This window comes from Drosophila willistoni (assembly GCF_018902025.1).
Source record: "Drosophila willistoni isolate 14030-0811.24 chromosome XL unlocalized genomic scaffold, UCI_dwil_1.1 Seg142, whole genome shotgun sequence".
Taxonomy (NCBI): Eukaryota; Metazoa; Arthropoda; class Insecta; order Diptera; family Drosophilidae; genus Drosophila; species Drosophila willistoni.
The window spans coordinates 7,052,461-7,073,300 of NW_025814053.1; the positions used below are offsets into that span (position 1 = coordinate 7,052,461).

At 35.7% G+C, this 20,840-nt stretch overlaps 1 protein-coding gene across 3 annotated transcripts; it reads right to left on the reverse strand.

The window, feature by feature from the left end:
• Positions 1 to 4,521: 4,521 nt before the first annotated feature.
• On the reverse strand, positions 4,522 to 20,807 carry LOC6644879 (voltage-gated potassium channel subunit beta-2). 3 transcript variants are annotated; one of them, XM_023176992.2, is made up of 10 exons: positions 20,695 to 20,807; positions 19,550 to 19,647; positions 18,850 to 19,338; positions 18,356 to 18,570; positions 7,489 to 7,559; positions 5,985 to 6,303; positions 5,794 to 5,921; positions 5,351 to 5,688; positions 5,054 to 5,272; positions 4,522 to 4,885 (listed from the first exon to the last, which is right to left on the reverse strand). In XM_023176992.2, the coding sequence occupies exons 1-10, from the start codon at positions 20,768 to 20,770 to the stop codon at positions 4,784 to 4,786; spliced, it is 2,055 nt and encodes a 684-aa protein (XP_023032760.1). In that variant the 5' UTR covers positions 20,771 to 20,807; the 3' UTR covers positions 4,522 to 4,783. The 3 variants fall into 3 exon arrangements, with proteins under 3 accessions (XP_023032760.1, XP_023032759.1, XP_023032761.1); XM_023176991.2 differs by having other exon boundaries at positions 5,351 to 5,691; positions 20,695 to 20,806; XM_023176993.2 differs by lacking the exons at positions 18,356 to 18,570; positions 18,850 to 19,338; positions 19,550 to 19,647; positions 20,695 to 20,807 and adding an exon at positions 7,954 to 8,723 and having other exon boundaries at positions 7,513 to 7,559.
• Between the last annotated feature and the right edge of the window lie 33 nt (positions 20,808 to 20,840).

Consider the following 20,840-nt stretch of genomic DNA (forward strand, 5'->3'; position numbering starts at 1 on the left):
AAATATGTCAATGCGTATGTATGTATGTAACCGATTTGTACATATGTATGTATGTATGTACCCAGTGTAAGTATCTAAAATGTTTAACAAAAATCAAAGCGCCAAGAGAAACTACATTTGTAATATTATTCATATCTAATTGTTTTAGAAAAAGAAAAGAAAATAAAAGAAAAGAGAAAAACTAAAGAAAACCAAATAAAAGATGCCACATAAAAGCACAAGTTCACAATGAAGTTAATCAAATATCACACATACGACATGTTGCCCATCGTATATAGATATATCTTTAACATCTCGTATAAATTTGTTCCTTTCCCTAGGTCTAACTAGAAAAGCTTATGATATTTCACTTAAACTTGATACAGATTAATTACCAAAGCATTCTTTTTCACTTGATTTTGCACACATTTAACATAAAATAGTTAAGATTTGGCGACCTTTTTTGGATTGATATCCTCAAAATTTGTATTTGCTGGTTCGCCTTGATTCTTTCTTTCCTTTAACAAAGAAAAAGGGCGAAAACTAATTGCTTATAGAGCGATATGTTTTTTTGTGTGGAAAATTGGCGAGTTTTTGTTTCTTTTCTTTTATTTTCATTTCGTTAAATTTTGAAGTTCAAATAATTAATTGGAATTTGATTGCTTTTGTTTGATGATTGCGGCCTTAGCGGATCTAGGGATGTGAAGTAAGGGGTTATTTTGTCCCCTAAAGTATGCAATAAGCAGCACAGGAATTTCCTTTTTGAAATGTTGATAATCTTTGAAGCAATATATTGTTCAAAAACACTTTTTAAGTTATAAAATATACGAAAATATGGGAATTTATTGAAATTAATACTTTTACAGGCTATTGCATACTTTAAGGGACAATGTTCCTTCATCCGTAGATCCAACTGGGAGCTTTCTAAGCCAAACAGTAGGCAATTTTTGGCCTAAGAAAGTACCTTTTGCCTATAAGAAGAAATTTAAAATTTTGCCAAAGTTAAAATGATTTATTCCATCTCCCTCTATCTTTCTCTTTGGCATGGCTTAGTACAAATTTGGATGAAAGTGGCTAGTCGATATTTGTTAGCTAAAGGGCTAGTTACTCTTATTTATTAGTTAGTTGCTTTTGGTTTTTCTTTTAAGGACGGATTAACTACAAATGCAAAGAACAAACAAAAGGCAAATTAAAAGAAAGAAAAAAACAAATCAATGTCATTAAATGTTTTATTGGTTTCTATCGTCAAACTCAACGCAAAATGTGAGCAGAGTGAGCAGTATACTTATTTCGATTCCAAAATGGCAGATCGCTAATAATGCTATAATGAATCATATATGTATAAATACATACTTTTTAGTTTCATTTTTGTTTTGTTTATCGCGTGTATATGTATGTATGTTTGTCTTAATTGCATATTATTTTATGTGTACGTTATAAGGCAATCACATTTTGAAATGTTAAACCAGTTAGTTGACAAAATTTAAAGTAAGTAAGTATTAAGTTAGTTACATATGCACCTCGAAGGAAATTTTTTAAGTTGGCTTGAGCTAATGTTTATTGCTTTTATGTTTATTTTGTTTTCTTATAGAACTAAATATATTGAATCTTCATCAATATACATATGTATACATATATATTACAATATATATAGATGTGTATATATATGATTTGTTTGTTTTTCTTTTTTTTCCATTAAATCACAGTCCGTATGTGAAAAAGACTTTATGTACTTCAATGATAAAAAATACATTAGACAAGCAATTATGAGTAATGCAGGTGGAGAAAGGAGAAAAGGGCTAATAGAAGGGAATGCAGCCACTAAAATTTGATTTTGAGTTATCACTTCAGAACTTAGTTGAAAACTTTTAATTAATTATCTAAAAGAATTCAACAAATTTAATTATTAACACTAAATTAAAAAGTAACACATCATTTCTTACTAGATAATTGCTTTTAATTAGGCTTTACAAGCTAAAGTAATAGAAAGCACAGTTTGTGGGACATTTCGGTGTTGGGTAACGTAACAATGTTTCCTGACCTTGAGGCAGAACACTTTGTCACCTAATGGACTATTTATAATGTTTGGAGAGAGGATTCGACTTTTCTATAAGGCAAATTCAGACATCTTGCAACAAATTTTCAAATTTTTTTTTTTATGTTTTTACAGCTTTTATTTAACTTATCCCTTAAATATGTTAACTTAACTATTTTTGTTAATGGTTTCAGACGCTTTTTGGTTGCACTCCCTTTTGTATATAAGTACAGTAAAACCGCAATATAACGAGTCCGTTGAAGGGTTAAACTCTTCTTTATATTTATCTATAGATTTGCTTTGGTTACTCAAGAGACATTTAAGACATTTGACCCAAGAATTTGTTATATTTAGCTTTTCATTATACCGAAGATTGTTATGTCGAGGTTTCACTGTATACATATACATCCAATATACATATTATGATGAACATTTTACATGTACCATTGATGTATGCATGTGTGTGTGTGTGTGTGTATAAGAAAGTGTCTTTGCTGATTTTAAGGATCTTGTGTGCAAAGTTTGATCTAGGGATATAAAATGATGTAAATTCAGCCCCCTAAAGTATGCTGAATAATTCATTCATTTTTCACACTAAATATGAAACATTAGCAATGTTCTGTACCTTGTGATTTTTGGTTCACAAATCTTTGCATACTTCAGGGGGCAAACTAAGCTTATTTTACATGCCTAGGTGTGTGTGTGTGTGTGTGTGTGTGTGTATGGATGGTGCGGGGTGGTAAAGGAGAAAGAGTTCGAGGCTCGTACATACATACAATATTGCAATTGTTTTTCTTTCGTTTTTGTTTTGGGTTTTTTTTATTAATTATACGCAACTATTTTTATTTAATAATAACAATTTTATTTCAATTATTTCTTTCATTTTTTTGTGTTGGTTTTTATTTTTTTGGTTTGTTTGTTGTTGTTGTTATATATGTATGTATATGTGTATATATATGTATGTATATTCTGCATTTATTTAAAATATAAACTTCTTAAGAAAGGCAATTGCTTAATCGTTCTGGTTTTTTTTGTTTTTTTTTGGGGTTTTTTCTTCTTTTTAATATTCTTTTTCATCTTTTGGTTTGTTTGTTGTTAAAAAAATTTGCTTGATTTTGTTTCAATTGTTTCATTGTTTTATCTACTGCTAATTATTTTAGTAATGCCTATATATATATATATATATATATATTATATATATATTATAAGATTTGATTTCAATTGTTCTATGTGTTAGCTAAAAATTGCGTATTTTTTGTCATGAAGTCCCTTAGTTTGACAATAGATTAATCGAAAAGACTTTTAGAATGAATTATTTTCTTTGTTTTCTGCTTTTCACTGTTTTTTTTTTATCTTTCTTTGCATTTTTTTGTTTTTGTTTTTGTCTTGATATGAAATTTCACATAATTTATTTTTTTTACTTTAATGATCTAAGATGCGCATAAGATGTAAGCACAATTTTTATGTATCTGTGTGTGTGTATTTGTGTGTGTGTGTGTGTGTATAACACAGTGAGCGAGCGAAGGCTCTTATTTCACTAGAATAAGTAATTAACAAAAAAACAAAAAAAAATTTAGTATGTTTTCTTTTTTTTTTTTTGGGTTTTTTTTTTCTCAATGTATGATTAGATAGAATATTGGCTGTTGATTAACGGTAGTTAGGATCTAATATTGTCATAAAATTTTGGAAGGGTGTGAGCATGAGCGGGCCTAAAGATTAATATATATGTATGTATATAGTATGTTAAAAGTCATAGACAGACAGACAGTCAGACCGAAGAAGAAGAAGAAGAGGAAAGTGCAAATGTGTGCCAAATGTGTGCACTATTCAAAAGGGGAAAGAGAAACAAAATCTAGATAAAAGATATGACGACAAAATAATGTAAAGATAGGGGGGATAAAACGATCTTTGATCATCATTATCCTAGAGGGCCATGCTAGTTCGTCGCCCAGCACCACCACAAGCACCACCCCCACTACCACCCATACCCATGCCCATGCCAATGCCACCACCACGCATTCCGCCACGGGTGAGACCACTGTGCGATGCACTGCGCCGTTCCCGTGCCCGTCTCAGTAGATCGGTTGTACTCGATTTCGATTTGATGTCGGAAGTCGATGAACGACGAATATTGCCCGTGGATGGGTCCAGTAAACTTGGCCCAGTTCCACTAACTCCTACAGCCATATAGGGTGATAGAAAATATGGTGATGGGGATTGAGTTGGCTTCGGTGTCAGTGTGGATGCTGGTAGAGGGGAGAGTGTTTGAGCTGGGGCGGGGCATGGCAAGTCACAGTGGCTAATAATGCGTATCAATTGATTGCCACTGCCGCCTGAATGTAAAGGATCGAATTGTGTTTGTGTTGTGTCGTTGAATCCGCTAACGCTGACCATGCATGTCCTTGCAAACGTTTGGCTAATGGCAGGTCCTGTGATCGTTGTTGTTGCTGTTGCTGCTGCGGAGCTATTATTGAGCATTGTTTGTTGTTGCTGCTGCTGCTGCTGCTGCTGTTGCTGCTGTAGTTCTTGCTTGCTTATTGTTGTTGTCATAGTATTGCTACTTAGGCTAGTTTTACTACTAATCACTTTCAAAAATTTATTATCAATATCTAAGGACTCCTTTCGTCACTGAATAACACAGAAACCCTGCTTTGTAGCATCCTTAGCGTCCACTTCGTCAATAAAGGCCTCATCCTCATGCTTTGGCGAATCAGCACCGCAGGGTCCACCACCGCTCAGGCTGAGTGGACCCTGCGGGCAAGCTGATTGTCACCGAAGGGCCAACGTTGATATCATTGGCGGCCGCACTGGTTTATTCTCTAAGATTCGCTCCAATTCCAACATAACGCTTGACGACAGTCGCGGCAGTAGCTAAAATATAGTAAGACAGAGAGAAAAGTAGGGAAGGAGAGAAAGTTAGTTAAACAAATTCTTCTTATTACTTCAAGGGATTAGCCTGGGATGTAACCTCTAAAACTGAACGATTCCCCCCCCCCCCCCCCCCCCCCCAAATACTTGCCATTAAATATCTTCACATACCTGAAGTGATTGCAGACTTTGATGTAATTGTTCTGCTGAGGTAGCGCCCAATAGAAGGCACTGTACTGGCTCGTGCTTAAGAGACCAAGCAATAGACAATTGTGTTGGACTGCAGCCAAGCTTCTCGGCGAGAGCTGCCAAATCTCGCAAACGATCGCAATGTCGGCGACCTTCTTCGATACGATCCTTACCCCAACTACCTTGGGGGGAAAGTGCAGCCTACAGAACAGAAAGTAGGAAATAGAAAGAATACGCAAATCTATGCCATCAAAAAATAGAAGAAAAAACGAAACTTACATTTCGATTAATCTCATCTTCGGTCCATGAAAAGCTTTTCGTTTTGAAAGAGCCTTTAGGCAAAAATATCTTATCTCCATTCTGGGTATCGCTTAAAGCCATTGACAATGGTCCCCAGGCCATAAGACCGACACCAATTTTATTATACATCTCGGGCAAATAGAGTTCACACTTCTCACGGCAGAACATATGATACTCGGACTGTTCGACTATGGGTGTAATGCAATTGAATTGCCGGCAATTGGTATAGGCCTCCATAATTTCAACATGAGACCATCTGGCTGTACCCCAGTACATGGCCCAACCTTGTTGTATTACGTAACTCATAGCTCGCACCACTTCTAAAGTAATGGGCAGTGGGTTGAAATGAGATAATATATAGTTAAATATACGCACACACATACAAGCTCAATCAGTTTTGGGTAAGGATTTTAATTGCTTACCTTCCATGGGGCACATCGGATCTGCCTTATGAATAATAACTATATCAATATATTGCAATTGCAGACGCTGTAAACTGGCTCGAACGCACTCGATAATATGTTTGCGTGAGAGGCCTCGCTCTTCGGATCTACATGTTCGATAACGATGTTTAGCTCTGATCGCTATAACGATCACAATATCGATTACTCACTTGGTACTCCAATACACTTTTGTGGTTATAACATAGGCTGTCCGTTTCCAACCGGCTCTCTGCAATATCTTGCCAATTTCCATCTCCGAATGAGCCTCCGAGATGTCAAACAGATTGATGCCACTTTCAATGGCCAACTTGAGTATGGCTTCGGCCTGCTCATCACTAACGCCCGGTGAGAAAACTGGCCATGTGCCCAGACCCACATTCGATATGCGGAGGCCACTCTTGCCTAGATTCTTATACCGCAGTCCAGGCGTCGGAGTGGAGCCATGTCGCAACGGCAATGCCGGATTCGAGCCAAGACTTATCGAGCGGCCTGCGTTCCAAGGAATGCCCAGATACATGTTGTAGTTCAGTTGACGTGCCACATGAAAATGTTCGTTCAAAATGTGCGTTTGTTAGTGAAAAGAATGAAAGCCTTTTTTTTGGGTATATATATATATATATTTTTTTTTTTTTGTAAAAGTTACTCACAAAACGTGCAGAAATCAACACAAAACGACTACATAAAGAAATACCAAAAAAAAAAAGCAAAAAAAAAAAAAAACTAAAAAGAGTAAGTACTTAAGTAAGTATACTTACAATGCTATTAATACACGACCAAGCTAAAATATTAAGTGCTCTATACGGCAAGCCGAATATTGTATGGCCTAACCAAAAGACAAAAAAAAAACAAAAAAAAAAAAATAATAACAACATCAATCATTTTCTGTGTCCTTATAACTGAATTTGCTTACACACATAAATTTTCAATTTGTTAGGGTAAAAATTTGATGTAAATTATTTCGTTTTTGACCACTTTCTTTCTCTGTTTGTCTTATTGTGACTTGTCTTTGGTCATTGGCCAACGGACAGTGGGCTGAAAACCAATGAGAAGCTAAGCAAAAAAAAAAAAAAGGATAAGTACACTCAAAAAAATAAATTTTAAGCCATGCAAACAAGCTTTTTCTTTTGGATGCTTCTTCTGAGTTTCAGTTGAAAATTTTGCCTAAAACTTGCTTTTAATGTTAGTAGTGAAATATTTGAAAATTCTTTTTTATTTTTTAAAGTGCAGAAAAGAATTTTCTATTTTCTGTTTTCTTTTTTTGTCACTAGAAAAAGTGCGTGTAGCCATTGTTCTCTATTGCGTGTAGATGCTTACTTTTCCTTTTTTTTTTTGTTTTTTTTTTATTGTACAAATTAATCAAACAAATGACCATGTTTATTGTATGTTTGTATGTACATACATAAATATTTAATTATTTGAGTACATTGCATAAGCATCACCTAAAGCTAAACAAGCTGAAATTCATTCTGAGATTGAGATACACACACACACACACACACGCACACACACACACACGCACATTTGGCATTTGAAAAACAGAGAAAAACAAACTTAAAACTTTGAAGCTTAGAAAAAGACGCAAGACAAATCATAAATAATAATAATAATAATAATAATAATAATAATAATAATAATAATAATAATCCTATATGGATAGTGTGAGAGATTCGATACCGAAATCAAGATGACCGCCCGTACCACTGAACTCCTCCATACAGTCGAGTGACGCTATTGGGGCCCGGCACCTGAAAAGAAATCGGCATATAATCTAAGCATATATGTTTTTTCGATAGAAATCAATCCACCTTGATTTAATATTCCTCACACAAGTATCTCTTCCTATGACAGCTAAACTAACTGTTATCTCTGATATATCTTATTCAAAAAGTTTTTTCAAAATGATTAAATGATCAAATGATGAATAAGTATATATATATATATCTCTATTTATTTAACCTGTGTGTGCTTTGTGTTTACAATAACAATAAAATACGTTTACAACACTCTCACACACACACACACACACCACACACACACGCACACACACACACACATTAATAGACACACAAATATATAAAGACTAACATCTTTGGCTAACATAAATAATTGACCTTTATGTACATATATTGCCTCCATTACCTGTATATGGTTACCGGATTCGAATCATCGCTTGCATTGTCCATATTATTATTGTTGTCATTGGTCGAGGAGGAAGTGACTGCAGCACCATTGGCTATGGCTGTGGTCGTTACCGTAGGATTGCTTGTGCCCGTAACAAAGCTCAATGGGCTGGGCAATGCCATTATGAGGCTGCCATTCAATCGCGAAGGCATCGCAGTTGTTGACGTATATGTATTGTCCGGCATACATGTTGTTGTTGTTGTGTTTGCCAATGAACTACTACTGGTGGTGGCAAGCTCCAATTGTATGGCAACTGGTGCAGGCAGTGCTATTGATGGATCACCCGCATGGCCATCTCGTTCCATTCCAGTGCGACTAAGTGGCTGAGTGGCCACTAAATTGGCATTGATCGGCTCGTTGTCGTGGCCAAAGAGCAGAGGTGTTGTAGCACTAGTTGAATCGATAATGCTCTCTTGTGTATGGCCCAGATCGGATTGGGTTTGAGCTAGTCCTTGCCCTTGCCCTTGAGTTTGAGCTTGGCTTTGGGCTTGTTGAGTGGCAGGTGCATTGCTAGTGGCTGCTTTATTGGCATTAGCCTGATTGCCATCATTATTCAAATTGCATAAAGCCATTGACATATTGAATACTTGAGTTACTCGTGTCTAATTGCCTTGCCTATTGTAGTGGATACAAATGCATCCAAATTTTACTTCCACTTGGCCACCATTAATCATCAGTTAGGTAATTTGATTTTTTAGAATTTGTACGTTTATTCAATTATTTATTTGTTGTTGATGTAGTAGGTTTCTTTTTTGTTTTATTTTGCACTAATACTGGACTACTCATCACAATTTATATGTGTATAAGCATAATTTAAGGCAAAGTCCAGTAAAAAGTTTCTTTTTTTTTGTTAAATTATTATTTATGTTGTTTTTTGTTTTCTGTATATTATTCGGATGCCATGTAACTTTTTGTGTCCTTCTGTTGTTTGTGTTGTGAAAGCAATTAGAGTACGTGACAGAGAATTTTGCCCTACCCCCCCTCCCCACCCCGGTTTTTGGCAGACAAAATAAAATAAAAGTGTAAAGCAACAAACTTGCCTCGTAAGCTGAGCCATTTTGGTTGAATAATTCAAGTATTTGATTCCCTTTGTTTCTAAAACAAGTCACGATTTATGAATCAGCTGCTGGCCACACAAATTCTCCGCATATATGTACATACATATATCCTGATCCCAAGGGTTTTGGACTCTTGAGTTGGACTGAAATTCGGTCCATGCCGCCCAATTCGATTATATCCATTTGAATTAGATATGAAGTGGTATCAAGTGTCAAGTTTCTTTTTTTTTATTAAAGAATTCCTTTAAAGGAACTTGGCGAATTCAAATAAAAAAAGGATTGCAAAAGTCTGAAACTTCTCAATTTGTTTAGTTACTCGGCTTAAATGAAAGGCCTAAGATATATACCACAATTATTTTGGGTGAGACCTTTAATAAAAAATTTTGTGCGCCAAAAAGATGGCTCCAGTTTCCCAAATGATATAGAAAGGTGCTCCAAACACTAAACGTTTCTCTATGTTAAAATAAGTTTTTATAATATTTTGGGGTCTGCTTTCAACTATCCCAAAAAAGAATTTGCCACAAGTTAAGCCAATACAAAACCAGACGGCCGGGGTTAACTTAGACCGCGTCAAAGTTTGTATACCCTTGCAACTTTTATGGTAACTCTTTCCTTACCTATAGCCATCAAAGTGGAAAAATGTTCAAGCTAAAAAGGCTAATGGTTGGGAAAGAACGGCCTACAATCTTAGCATAGGAAATAACGACGATATTGATCAAAGTCACTGTTTTCCACCGATCGTACCTATGGGAGCTATATGATATAGTAACCCGATCTTTTTCAAATTCGGCACAGTCATTAACAGATATATTAAACTAACAAATGTTTAATTTAAAAGCAATCGCGTCAAAAGTGACAAAGTTATTGACAAAAGTCACTGTTTTCGAAAGATCGTTCCTATGGGAGCTATATGATATAGTCATCCGATCTTGACCAAATTTGGCATAGTCGTTTATATGTGTAATTAACTCACCAATATTAAATTTCACGACAAAAGCTCAGAAAATAACGAAGTTATTAAGAAATTCACTGTTCGTGACTTTGCCATTTGTATGGGAGCTATATGATATAGTGATCGGATACGGCTGAATCCGAGATATACAACCTGTGCACTATATACAAGCCTACATGCGAAATTTCAGCTCTGTAGCTCTTACGGTCTAGGAGGAGTTTGCGTTGATCCAGACGAACGGACAGACGGACAGACGGACGGACGGACGGACGGACATGGCTATTTGAACTCGTCTCGTCGTGCTGATCAAGAATATATATACTTTATATGGTCGGAGATGCTTCCTTCTATGCGTTGCACACTTCTGACCAAAATTAATATACCCTTTTTGCAAGGGTATAAAAACTAAAAAAAAATTAGACCATAATTTTTCAATTCTCGGTTAAAGCCTAGCATAACTTTAGATTTGCAAAGATAATGTTTTTTTCTTTAGAATTTTTGTAAGATAAGGTTTTGGTAAATCTTTCAATGATAAGAGAGATCTATTAATAGCCCAAAGAACCATCTAATTTCGCTTTATAAACCGACACAAAATTTAGTTTGAATTCTTTTTGCAGTTACTGTGTCAAGTAGAGAATTGTTAATGAAAAAACTTTTCACCACACTTTTAAACATTCGAAATTATATGCATATGTAGAAAAGATTATAGTTCTTTAAACACTGCATCATAGAATTTAAACATGTGTGTGTGTGTGCGCGCGTGTCTGTGTGTGTGTATAGCACATATACTATAAATTTTTAAAGAAGATTCACAGATATGTCCGCATACACAAATAGATTTATATTGGCTGCTTATTTTAAATTGCGTATGGCAAGTCGCATGTATATATATAAATATATATATATATATATATATATATGTACATATGTATATATATAGATTTCTGTCTGCATAGCTATAGATTTTAGTTCAAATTAATAAAAGATAATTATAGATTAACCTTGACAATGATTTTATCGTGCACTGATTAGCAATTTGCAGACTGAGTACAATGACATCAAGTCGAACTGGAAGAGGAAGGAATAAACCTCAATCTCATGGGTGGTGAGGTATCTGATTCGCAAAGAAATAAACATTATAAATGTATATATTAATTTGGAAAGACTAATACATACATGTTATTAACGTTTCACACACAATCTTTGAATTTAAAAATTTCGTACAACAAAAGTCAAGTATAAAATGGAAGAATATGTATATATGTATATATCGTTTTAAATTCGGTATCAAATTTGAAGCTTGTTCTAGATTTCGATGCCTAACCAAATTTTTTTTGTTGGGGACTATAATTAAGTTAGTTTTGAAACCAGTTTGCAAATCAAACTTGTGCTATTTCTGTCAGGACTTTTACTCAAAAACAAAAAAAAGAAAATGATTGAAAAACATTTCACATGGAATTAAGGAATACCAAGTTCGATTTACAAAAACGATTCCAAATTGTGAACATAAGTTATAATGATCCTTCTTTCCAACAGTACTTGCAATCAGATCTCGATGCGTTCTGTGATTGGTGCCACGTTAATAAATTACACCTTAATGCCTCTAAGTGTTCTTTTATGACTTTCAGTCGTTTGTCTCCGTTCCTAGCTCATTACTCTGTTAAGTCTGTTATGTTAGATTGTGTACCATCGTTCAAAGACTTAGGCGTGATGTTTGACCCAAAACTTTCATTTAATGTTCATATTTCTTCTATTGTCAATAGAGCATGTAGCCTTCTTGGCTTCATTAAACGCTGGGTCAAAGAATTTGATGATCCCTATGTAACAAAGGTTTTATACACTTCGTTAGTTCGCCCTACTCTAGAATATTGCTCGCCAGTGTGGAGTCCGCAATGTGATGTTCACCAGCGTAGTATTGAATCGGTACAGAAGCAATTCCTTAAGTTTGCGTTACGCGGTCTTAATTGGGACCCGAGTCTTCGCCTACCTTCTTATTCTAGCAGACTTCTTCTTATTAATCTTCCTTCACTTTACAACCGTAGGCTCGTTTTTGGCATTCTCTTTTTCCATAAACTAGTCAACGGCGAAATCACTTCTACTAATTTACTAGATACGCTATATTTTTGTGTTCCCTCACGTCGGACCAGAAACTTTTTTCCTATTCACCTTAGTAGATGTCTGACTAACTACTCTCTTCATGAACCTTTTTGTGTTCTTTGCCAATCTTTTAACAACCTTTCTCACCTAATTTCTCCTCATCTTTCTGTCACTTCTCTTCGCGCTATACTTTTTAATCATCTACAGCGAAACCAATAATAATATTCTGGACTTGGATTGGTTGCAACTCATCCCTGACCACATTGGCTGTGAATCGGGGCATAGCTGGCACCTTATGCAAATAAAACACCTCCACCGGGTCGGGGATGTTTAGTTGTGTATATAGCTAAGCTATCTTTTTCAATTAATCACTATCTGTCTTTAGCTTAATCTTTTTCGTCGACTGCTGTGTTAGTTGACGTAAATAAATAAATAAATATGGAGAAAGTTATAAGTTATGTTATATGAGAGCTGATTTGCTTCATCGATTTTGAAATCATTTTTAACTTGATCGATCGTAAATGTCAATAAAAAAGTAAATCGAATTAAATGGGATAAAAAACAAACCAATGAATGGACCATTTATACATGGAATGCTATTGGGTAGATGTTAGTGTGTGGAAATAGCTTAAAATATCAATATAGACAGTTTAAGACAAATTTTATTGGTAGTCATTCTAATATTAGGAAAAAAAAAAAAAAAGGCTAATATATCGGATTGAAGTCGGTGCATATATAAATTCAGATTTAGTTTTTATGGTTTTTGTATGCAACAACAATTTTTTTGAGTACATAAATCAAACGTACTGCATGTAGGCGTAGCATCGATTTCGATGATCTATATATAAACTAAGAGTACTCTAAATACAGTCGACATGGACTGATGATGATGATGATCGGGCTGATCGGGCAAGTTAAGGTCTTTCATCGTCTAATAACCGTAATATTCTCAGTTGGCCATAACCGGTAAGTTAACTGTCACTATTTGGCACTATCTTAGTTAGTTGGCATTGCTTTTGGGCGGTGGGGAATTTTCTTGTTGGCCTTGACACAACACACAGATTAACGCTGCTTGTTTTTGCTCTGGGAAAGCTTTTGACGGAAAACTTAAGGGTAGACGTTGTGAAAAGGCCACGTCTAGAGCTTATTACATACAACTGACCAGCAGGTGCCCGCTACATCGCAGATGTTTGAGTCACAGCGGGCGCCTTGCATATTGCAATTTGAGTTTGTGGTGCACACACACAGAGACACAAAACAAGTTCCATGTGTGGTATATAGAGACACGTATGTATAGAGATTTAGGTGCCAGGCTTTTAAAATCCAATTTTCTGCACTTGCTCCCAGTCCCTCCCCATCCCCTTCGTCTAAGCCAACTTGTCGCGTAACTCAGAAGAAAGAGGAGGAGAAAAACACACCCACAGAGAAGAACTAAAAAACAGTTGTGTAAGTTTGAAGGGCTAGACATATTTACATATATATGTATGTACATATGTATGTGGTTGATTGTACAGTACATGATGTTACATACGTACATATATATATATATATATATATATATATATATATATATATATATATATAAAGAAATGTATTAGGTTAGGAATTTACTGGCCTATTCATTCAGAACCGTTGCCTGAATCCTGCGCAGCACGTAGCCAAAAGTGCAAATAATAAAATAAATATATGTATATGTATGTATGTACGTACATATGTATATATATTCGTATATACATATATATATATATTTATGCACATGTGCACATACAAACAGATGTAAGTATGTTTGTTCTTTTCAACGACCGCAATATGGCGTGACAGCAGCAGAACAGAGAGCAGAGCAGAGGAGAGAGCAGAGCAGAGCATACCGGTCGATATGCCGCATTTTTTGGCTTTTCCCTTCCCCCCTATTCCTCCCCCCCGCCACAACCACCTACCAAAAAAGAAAACCCTTGGCTGCTCTGATGACCCACTGACTTTATTCCACATTGACCGGTTAGGCTTGGTTTTTTGGCATTGCTTGGGCTGCTGCTGCTGCTGTTGAACATGTCTATGTATATGCATATGTATATGTATACATATATACATGGATGTATGCCAAGGAGGGGAAATAAAACATTCAAAAAATACACAGAATCAATAATTATTGATTAGAATCAAGGTTATGGGCATTATAAGTTTCCTTTAGGATGCGGGTTTTCTGATCTTTGGAAACTTTTTGATGTTTTGCTTTTGAAATCTTTTGTTTTTAAGTTAAGCTTACTACTTTTATTTCTATTCAATAATGTTGGTCACTAAAAGTAATTGAAATAAATAAAATAAAACACATCAACAGAGCGAGAGAGAGAGAGAGAGAAAGAGACTCTTTGAATTGCACTATTAGAACTTTGAATTCACAGTGATTCACTTTTTGATTTTGGCACATCACTCAAGCCATGTTTATATTTCTATGAATAAGTTATAAGTATATATATTTGTATATATATATTTTACAGTGCATGTTCAACTCCGGCCTCGATTATAATTTTCGTCTTTCGTTTTTGTCGTTTCTGTTGTTTTTTTTTTCTTTTGTAATTGCTGCAATCAGAGTGTGACCCTCTGGAATGGGCCAACTAATTCGTTAGCCAATTTAGAAGCCAAGCAACGGACAATATGAACTATGTGCAGAATGTTCAACGATTATTTAACACACAGCAGATTAAAGGCCACTAAAAACGACACTAAACAACAACATTAAACACGACATAGACGAAGAAAAAAAAGGAATAAAAACATATTTGACTATAACAATTTCAATATTTTCTTTTTGATTTTTGAATTTAAACATATGTGTGTTTTGTGTACGTTTGTGTGTGTGTGTGAATGTCAGCAGGCATATGTCATTAGATGTATATATAGGGAGGATATTTATTACATTTATACAGAATTTGTACAAATTTGTTGTTGTTGTTCTTGTTTCGATTGTTTCGATTTATTATATATTTTGTTTTTGTTATTTTTATTTCTTTTCTAATTTCGTTCAATATATATTCGCCGCCTAACACGCGCGCGAGACGCGTCGTCTGACACGCGGAACACGTAACACCACAATGAGAAGTCAAAACAAGAAATTTTTTGGCCTCTTTCTCTCTCTTTCTCTCTCTCTCTCTCTTTCTCTCTGTGTGTCTCTCTCTGTCGAGAAAATGAAAACACATGCACAAAAAGGAAATGAAATGAAAAAAGAAAACGAAGAAAAACATAAAACGGAAAACAGAAAACAGCAAAGAGCACTAGAAGAAGTAGAAGATGACGATGAAAAGAAAGAAACAAAAAATTGCGAATACGAACTGTTGGCCGTTTGTTGTTGTTGTGTGTGTTTTTCTTTGAGCTACAACCGACGTCAGTTGGTAAGAAAACAAAGTACAAAACGAGAGAAAATTTGCGCGAAAAATAGAAAAACCAAAGCTCGAGGCAAAAGACTCGTGGATAAACGACGAAAATGCACGTGTTATTCAAAATGTAACGGTCAGGCAATGATGGAAATCAAGTTTACCAACACTTGGACATCTTCTATACCCTTAAATTACGCCAAAATAATAATTGAAATAAAAGAAAATCTATTAATATTTCGAAAGTCTTGGCTTTCATAAATTTCCAAGGTCTTTTTAAACTTCTTGATTTTAGTTAAGTTCTACCTCTAGTTGAGAATGCCATAGAAAAGGGTATCAAATTTGCTCGTGTGCCCAGACCGAGCAATCAAAAGACAAACAGAGAGAGAGTTAGAGCGAGAGAGCCATCGCTTGGGATGAGAGAGGGAGAGAGAGAGAGAGCGCGCGCAGTTAAAATTCGCATCAAGTAAACTTTTTGGTCTCCGGCTCTCTGTTTTTGTGGTGAATTCTGAGTCGCACGTGTCCCACTTTGAAAGGCCACCATCACCACTATCACCATCATAACCATCTCCATCAGATATAAGCCATCTACAGCCAGCCCACCACTTTGGCTGCAAATTGGCTAACTGCCGGTTGCCTGTTTCCCTACATATGTATGTACATTACACAGATGTACGTATGTATGCACACTATACATTATTCATACATGCAAACACAATATGTATGTATGCACACGCTGACACACACACACACACACACACACGTGTGCGAGTAATATGAATCTTTGTGGTGCAAGGACAACATCCATTAAATCCGCAATAACTTATAATGAACTTGCATGCAGGGTATGCAATGCTAACATTTGGGGTAGCACTTTTAGCTGAATTTTTGATCATATTTTTGGCTTATCGATCGATACGAAAGTTTTTCCAATTATTTATCTATTCCAAATGCAAATCGATGATTCACTGTGACCCTGTTACTTTAATCGATTTTGAATTCAAAAGCAAATTTATTTGTTTTCAGTTTTTAGTTCAAATTAATTATTTGGTATGTGAATTGGAATACGAATAGCATTTGTATATGATGGAATTTTTTGCATAAGAAATTTGATTGACAATCAATATCAATCAAAAAGTAATGATACTTTATATGATTGACAAACAAAGGTATATTTATAAAAACAAAAAGGGGAACGAATAATAATTATAGTCAATACAAATCACTAGGACATTTTTGGTTTAAGGTTTACTTTTCATTATAGTAGTTAAATTATATACATTTAGATGTCCAACGATTCAATACCGAATCAATTTAGGGTTTAGTATGAAAATATAGTAGAAAGAAATTCAAATGCAACTTTCTTGTAACATAGACACAGCTTATTTAGGCGATCATTTTGTACGGTTTCATTTTCGGTGGCGTATGAGTAATATTTCATATGTTTACTGGATGAAGCTCTGTTATAGGTGCTAACAATTGGTATATTGACAATAAAATTGCTTAATTTAATAGTCCATCTCACTCGTTCTTACTGTAACATTGTGGCGACTTTAATAGCATGCCTTTATCATATCCTATGGGTGAAACTTGGTTAATGGTTATATTTGCGCATTTAAGATGCAAAGCTCCCTGATGTTTGGTTTGTTAGCTATGGGAGTGGGTGGTGGAAGTGGGCGTGGGGAGAGTGTAAATTTTGTGCCACGTAAGCGTAACCCCAATGGAGAAATTATAAATAAACCGGTTACATTTCGGGCGTATCTCAGCAAAAGTGAATTGGAAAATTCAGGCCAAGTGTTTCTCTCGACATATAATAAAACCTTCAAATGAAAACGAGCTGAGAAAGAGTTGAAGTTGAGTCGACATCTGCAGCAATTCTGCTTCAATTTTGTTGTAAGTATGTTTGGTTCTTTTTTACCCTTACGTAGTCTTAGATTTCTTTCTATGTGGCTTGTCTATGATGTATGTATGTACATCTATATGTACATAGGTCCATTGGAATGCATTCACTAGTTCTTATGTTCGCTATGGCATCTGCTAAAAGCTACTTTTTTTTAGAAAGCTTATGGCAATGCAATCGAAAGCTCTCACTGGCAAAAGGAATTATTTAGTGAATGAATGAATTTATCCCAACTAAGCGCATTCATATATGTATATGTACATACATATATAAGTAACTATGTAGGGATATAGTTTTTTAGGATTTTAAATCTTTAAGTTTGATTTTATGCAATTGTTAAACGGTGGAAAACCCTTACCACCTGCCAATTTGTAGCTGGCAACACTGATGCTAAGGCGGAACCGCAAAGATTGCAGGATGCCCACAGGCATACTTACCGGACACTGCCTCGCCGGAACTCATGCGAACAAATATAACCCACCGCACTGCCCCAGTTGCAGGAAATGTAGGGTAACAGATGTTTGAGATACGCTCGAATAGATCAAGCCTTGGTAATGATGAGCCTATCGACTGAACTTGCTTCACTATGCGGACAATCTACCTATTCTTGGCTTAACTAATCTTCACCAAACACAAGCATATCCTTACCAATATAAGCCCCCCAAGACAGGCGGCATTATATAAGAGATGTTCTTTACTTTACTGCAATATGAAAATACTCGAACAAATATGTAAGTTATGATTATGTGAAGAAATAATATAGAATGTAATACATTTTGTTTTTAAAAATAATCACAATATGCAAAAGCTTTAGAAGAAACTTTAGTTAATATTTTTTATAGATCCTTTTCTACAATTCCCCATTCTATCCTAGACACATACATATGTAGCTAAATAGCTGTCATAGGAACTAGTTGTCTAGAATTTGTCAATTCTTTCATTTCATTTTGGTTTTTGGTTTATTTATATATATCTGTTAACTTACATGATGCGATGATAGGCATCCAATTGGTTCTGTGTACAGGGCACTGACTGTTCGGACTCCGTAGAATCATCGCGGAGAGTCGCAACGCCCAACGGTAGTATTGGTATTATGGCAGCTGTGGCAGCTGCAGCTGTTGCTGGTGGGCCCGCCGTTGCTGAAGAAAGAGTTCCCGTTTCGTTGAAAATATGCTGCGTTGGAGCCGGGCTTTCGTGTTCCTAGGACAGGATAGGGCGAGAAAGATGAAGAGAAATTCAATTATTATAGAACCAGAAAGAAAGCAGTGAAACTAACTTTGGTCATGCCAAAGTTTTCTATCTCACACAAAGAATGATATTTTACCTCCAAGACTTATTTTACCCCCTAAAACGAGCGTAGATCAGCCCTATTCACAGTTAATACTATGATTAAATCTTTTATCATACGTTTTGATTGATAATCGGTTGAAATGTGACAACGAATAGCTTACTGTACTATATGTTGAAAAAGCAACAAACCTTTATTTCAACCGATTCCAACGTTGAGAAGCGTTTGCGTTCGTAGAGAATCTCACGTTCTATGGAACGACTGCGAAAGGCGGGTGGAATGGATCGATCGAGGGTTGCTGATGGCGGTGTTTGCAATTTGGGTGTGACAGGTGTATTTGTATTAGCACTTCCGCTGCCACTCTGATGTGGTGTTGGTGTCTGTCGTAGATGTTGCTGCAGTTGCTGTTGCTGGGAATTTGCGTAAGTCGATGTTGATGTTGATGTTGTGGGCGGACTCTTTTCACTAGATTGTTGCTGCTGTTGTTGTTGATGCTGCTGCTGCTGCTGATGGCATAGCTGCTGTTGCTGTTGCTGCTGTTGTTGCTGTTGCTGCTGTTGCTGCTGTTGGTGTTGCTGGTGTTGCTGTTGCTGCTGTCGCTGCTGATTCTGTTCCTCACGCTTCTGTTGACGTCGTATTTCAAAGTCCAACAAACGTGCCTCCCGTTGCTCCTTGTCGCGCTGTTTACATGCAATTGTTGCAAAATGCATTCTTACTATAAATTAGTGTATATAGGATATTATGCTGGCATATTTCTCAACCGCGATTCATTATTCATTTGTGGCTTACTTCTTAAGCGTTTTGCTAATCGGTTATGTTTGCAGTTGATTCGCGTTACGCAGAACATAGAGATACTCCAGAGTTATAACTGGCGACGCAGCCCACACTCACCTTATAGTTAATGGCGTCCTGCTCTTCCTTTTTGGCTTCACGCTCGTTGCGCTGTCGATCGCGTTGTTTTTCCTCGTCGGTTTGGGATGTTTTGCTGTCTGCAGGAATACATTGAGAATAGCAGAAAGACAGAACAAAACAACGGTGTATTATTGATATGATTGCTGGTTGTTGGCAACTTTAATATGCTTCTTCTCACATGCAACTACATAAACTAATCAAACTGAATCAAAACAAAACGAAAACATGAAATTTACAACATGCTCGTATTAAGAAGCAATTACAAAATGAAAACAAAACAAAATAATTACAATACAAGACTAATTAATTTGTTCAAATTGGAAATGGATTTGTTGTGGTTTTTGAATATCATTTTGAAACTGAAAATGATAATGGGCGTAGCGAGGGGGTGACAAAACGAGCACTTGCCTCACCCTTTCATTCAAAAAGAATAACCAAAAACATAAAAACAAATTAATAATAATACTAATAAGCAAACCAATTGCTCCTTGGAAAAAAAAACACTAATTGCTTTCAAATTTCATTTTAATGTAAGAAGCACTTCAAGTTGATTAACTTTACATTTCTCAATTTTAAACTGTTTCATTCATTTCTCACAGTGCATTCGCTTTATATATTTGTTGTGTGTATATATATTTGTTCTCTTTATAAATATTTAATTTCTAGTTGTAAATGTATATGTATTTTAAAGCATAATTCATATATTTGATATGCATAAAGACCGTCAAAAAGAAAAAAAACCAGAAACGATTACAAGCCCTAGAGACATTTTTTGCGAAATTTTTGTCACTTTTGAGCAGGGTTCTAACCTCTTTCCACTATGGAATATAAAAGTCCTGGCTACGCCCATGCAAGTAATAACCAAATCTCATATTTAGATGGACTTTATTTACATTGTTTGTTTGTTTCATTTGGTTACTTGAAAGTTTAAAGTTTAAGTTTGCATTGTCACCGAAAAGAAATTGGATTATTACAAATATGCTGTTGCGCCTTCTGGGATGAAGGTTGGCAAATGTAGAGGTGGATGGGGATGGGGATGGGGATGGGGGGAGGGGGATGGCAGGACGGGAGGATAGCGTAGAATTGGGAAATTATGATTTGCCGAACGCTTACATTTTACTTACGCTCGCATGGTTCCTGCTCTTGGCGGCGTCCACGCACAGCCATTAAGTATCTGTTCAGTTTCCGCGGCGGTGACATGTATGGCTATACACTACGTGGAGATAATAATTACACACTCATTGTTTTGTATCCAAAAAAAAAACGAACA

What these genes read in the sequence shown, in the direction of transcription:
- LOC6644879 (XM_023176991.2), bottom strand. Translation starts at nt 20,770, where the DNA reads ATGTCACCGCCGCGGAAACTGAACAGATACTTAATGGCTGTGCGTGGA. An exon ending in AGGACGCCATTAACTATAAG is followed by an intron (nt 19,339 to 19,549) that starts GTGAGTGTGGGC and finishes GCATGTAAACAG; the next exon opens with CGCGACAAGGAGCAACGGGA. An exon ending in AAAGTCTGCAATCACTTCAG is followed by an intron (nt 4,886 to 5,053) that starts GTATGTGAAGAT and finishes ACTATATTTTAG; the next exon opens with CTACTGCCGCGACTGTCGTC.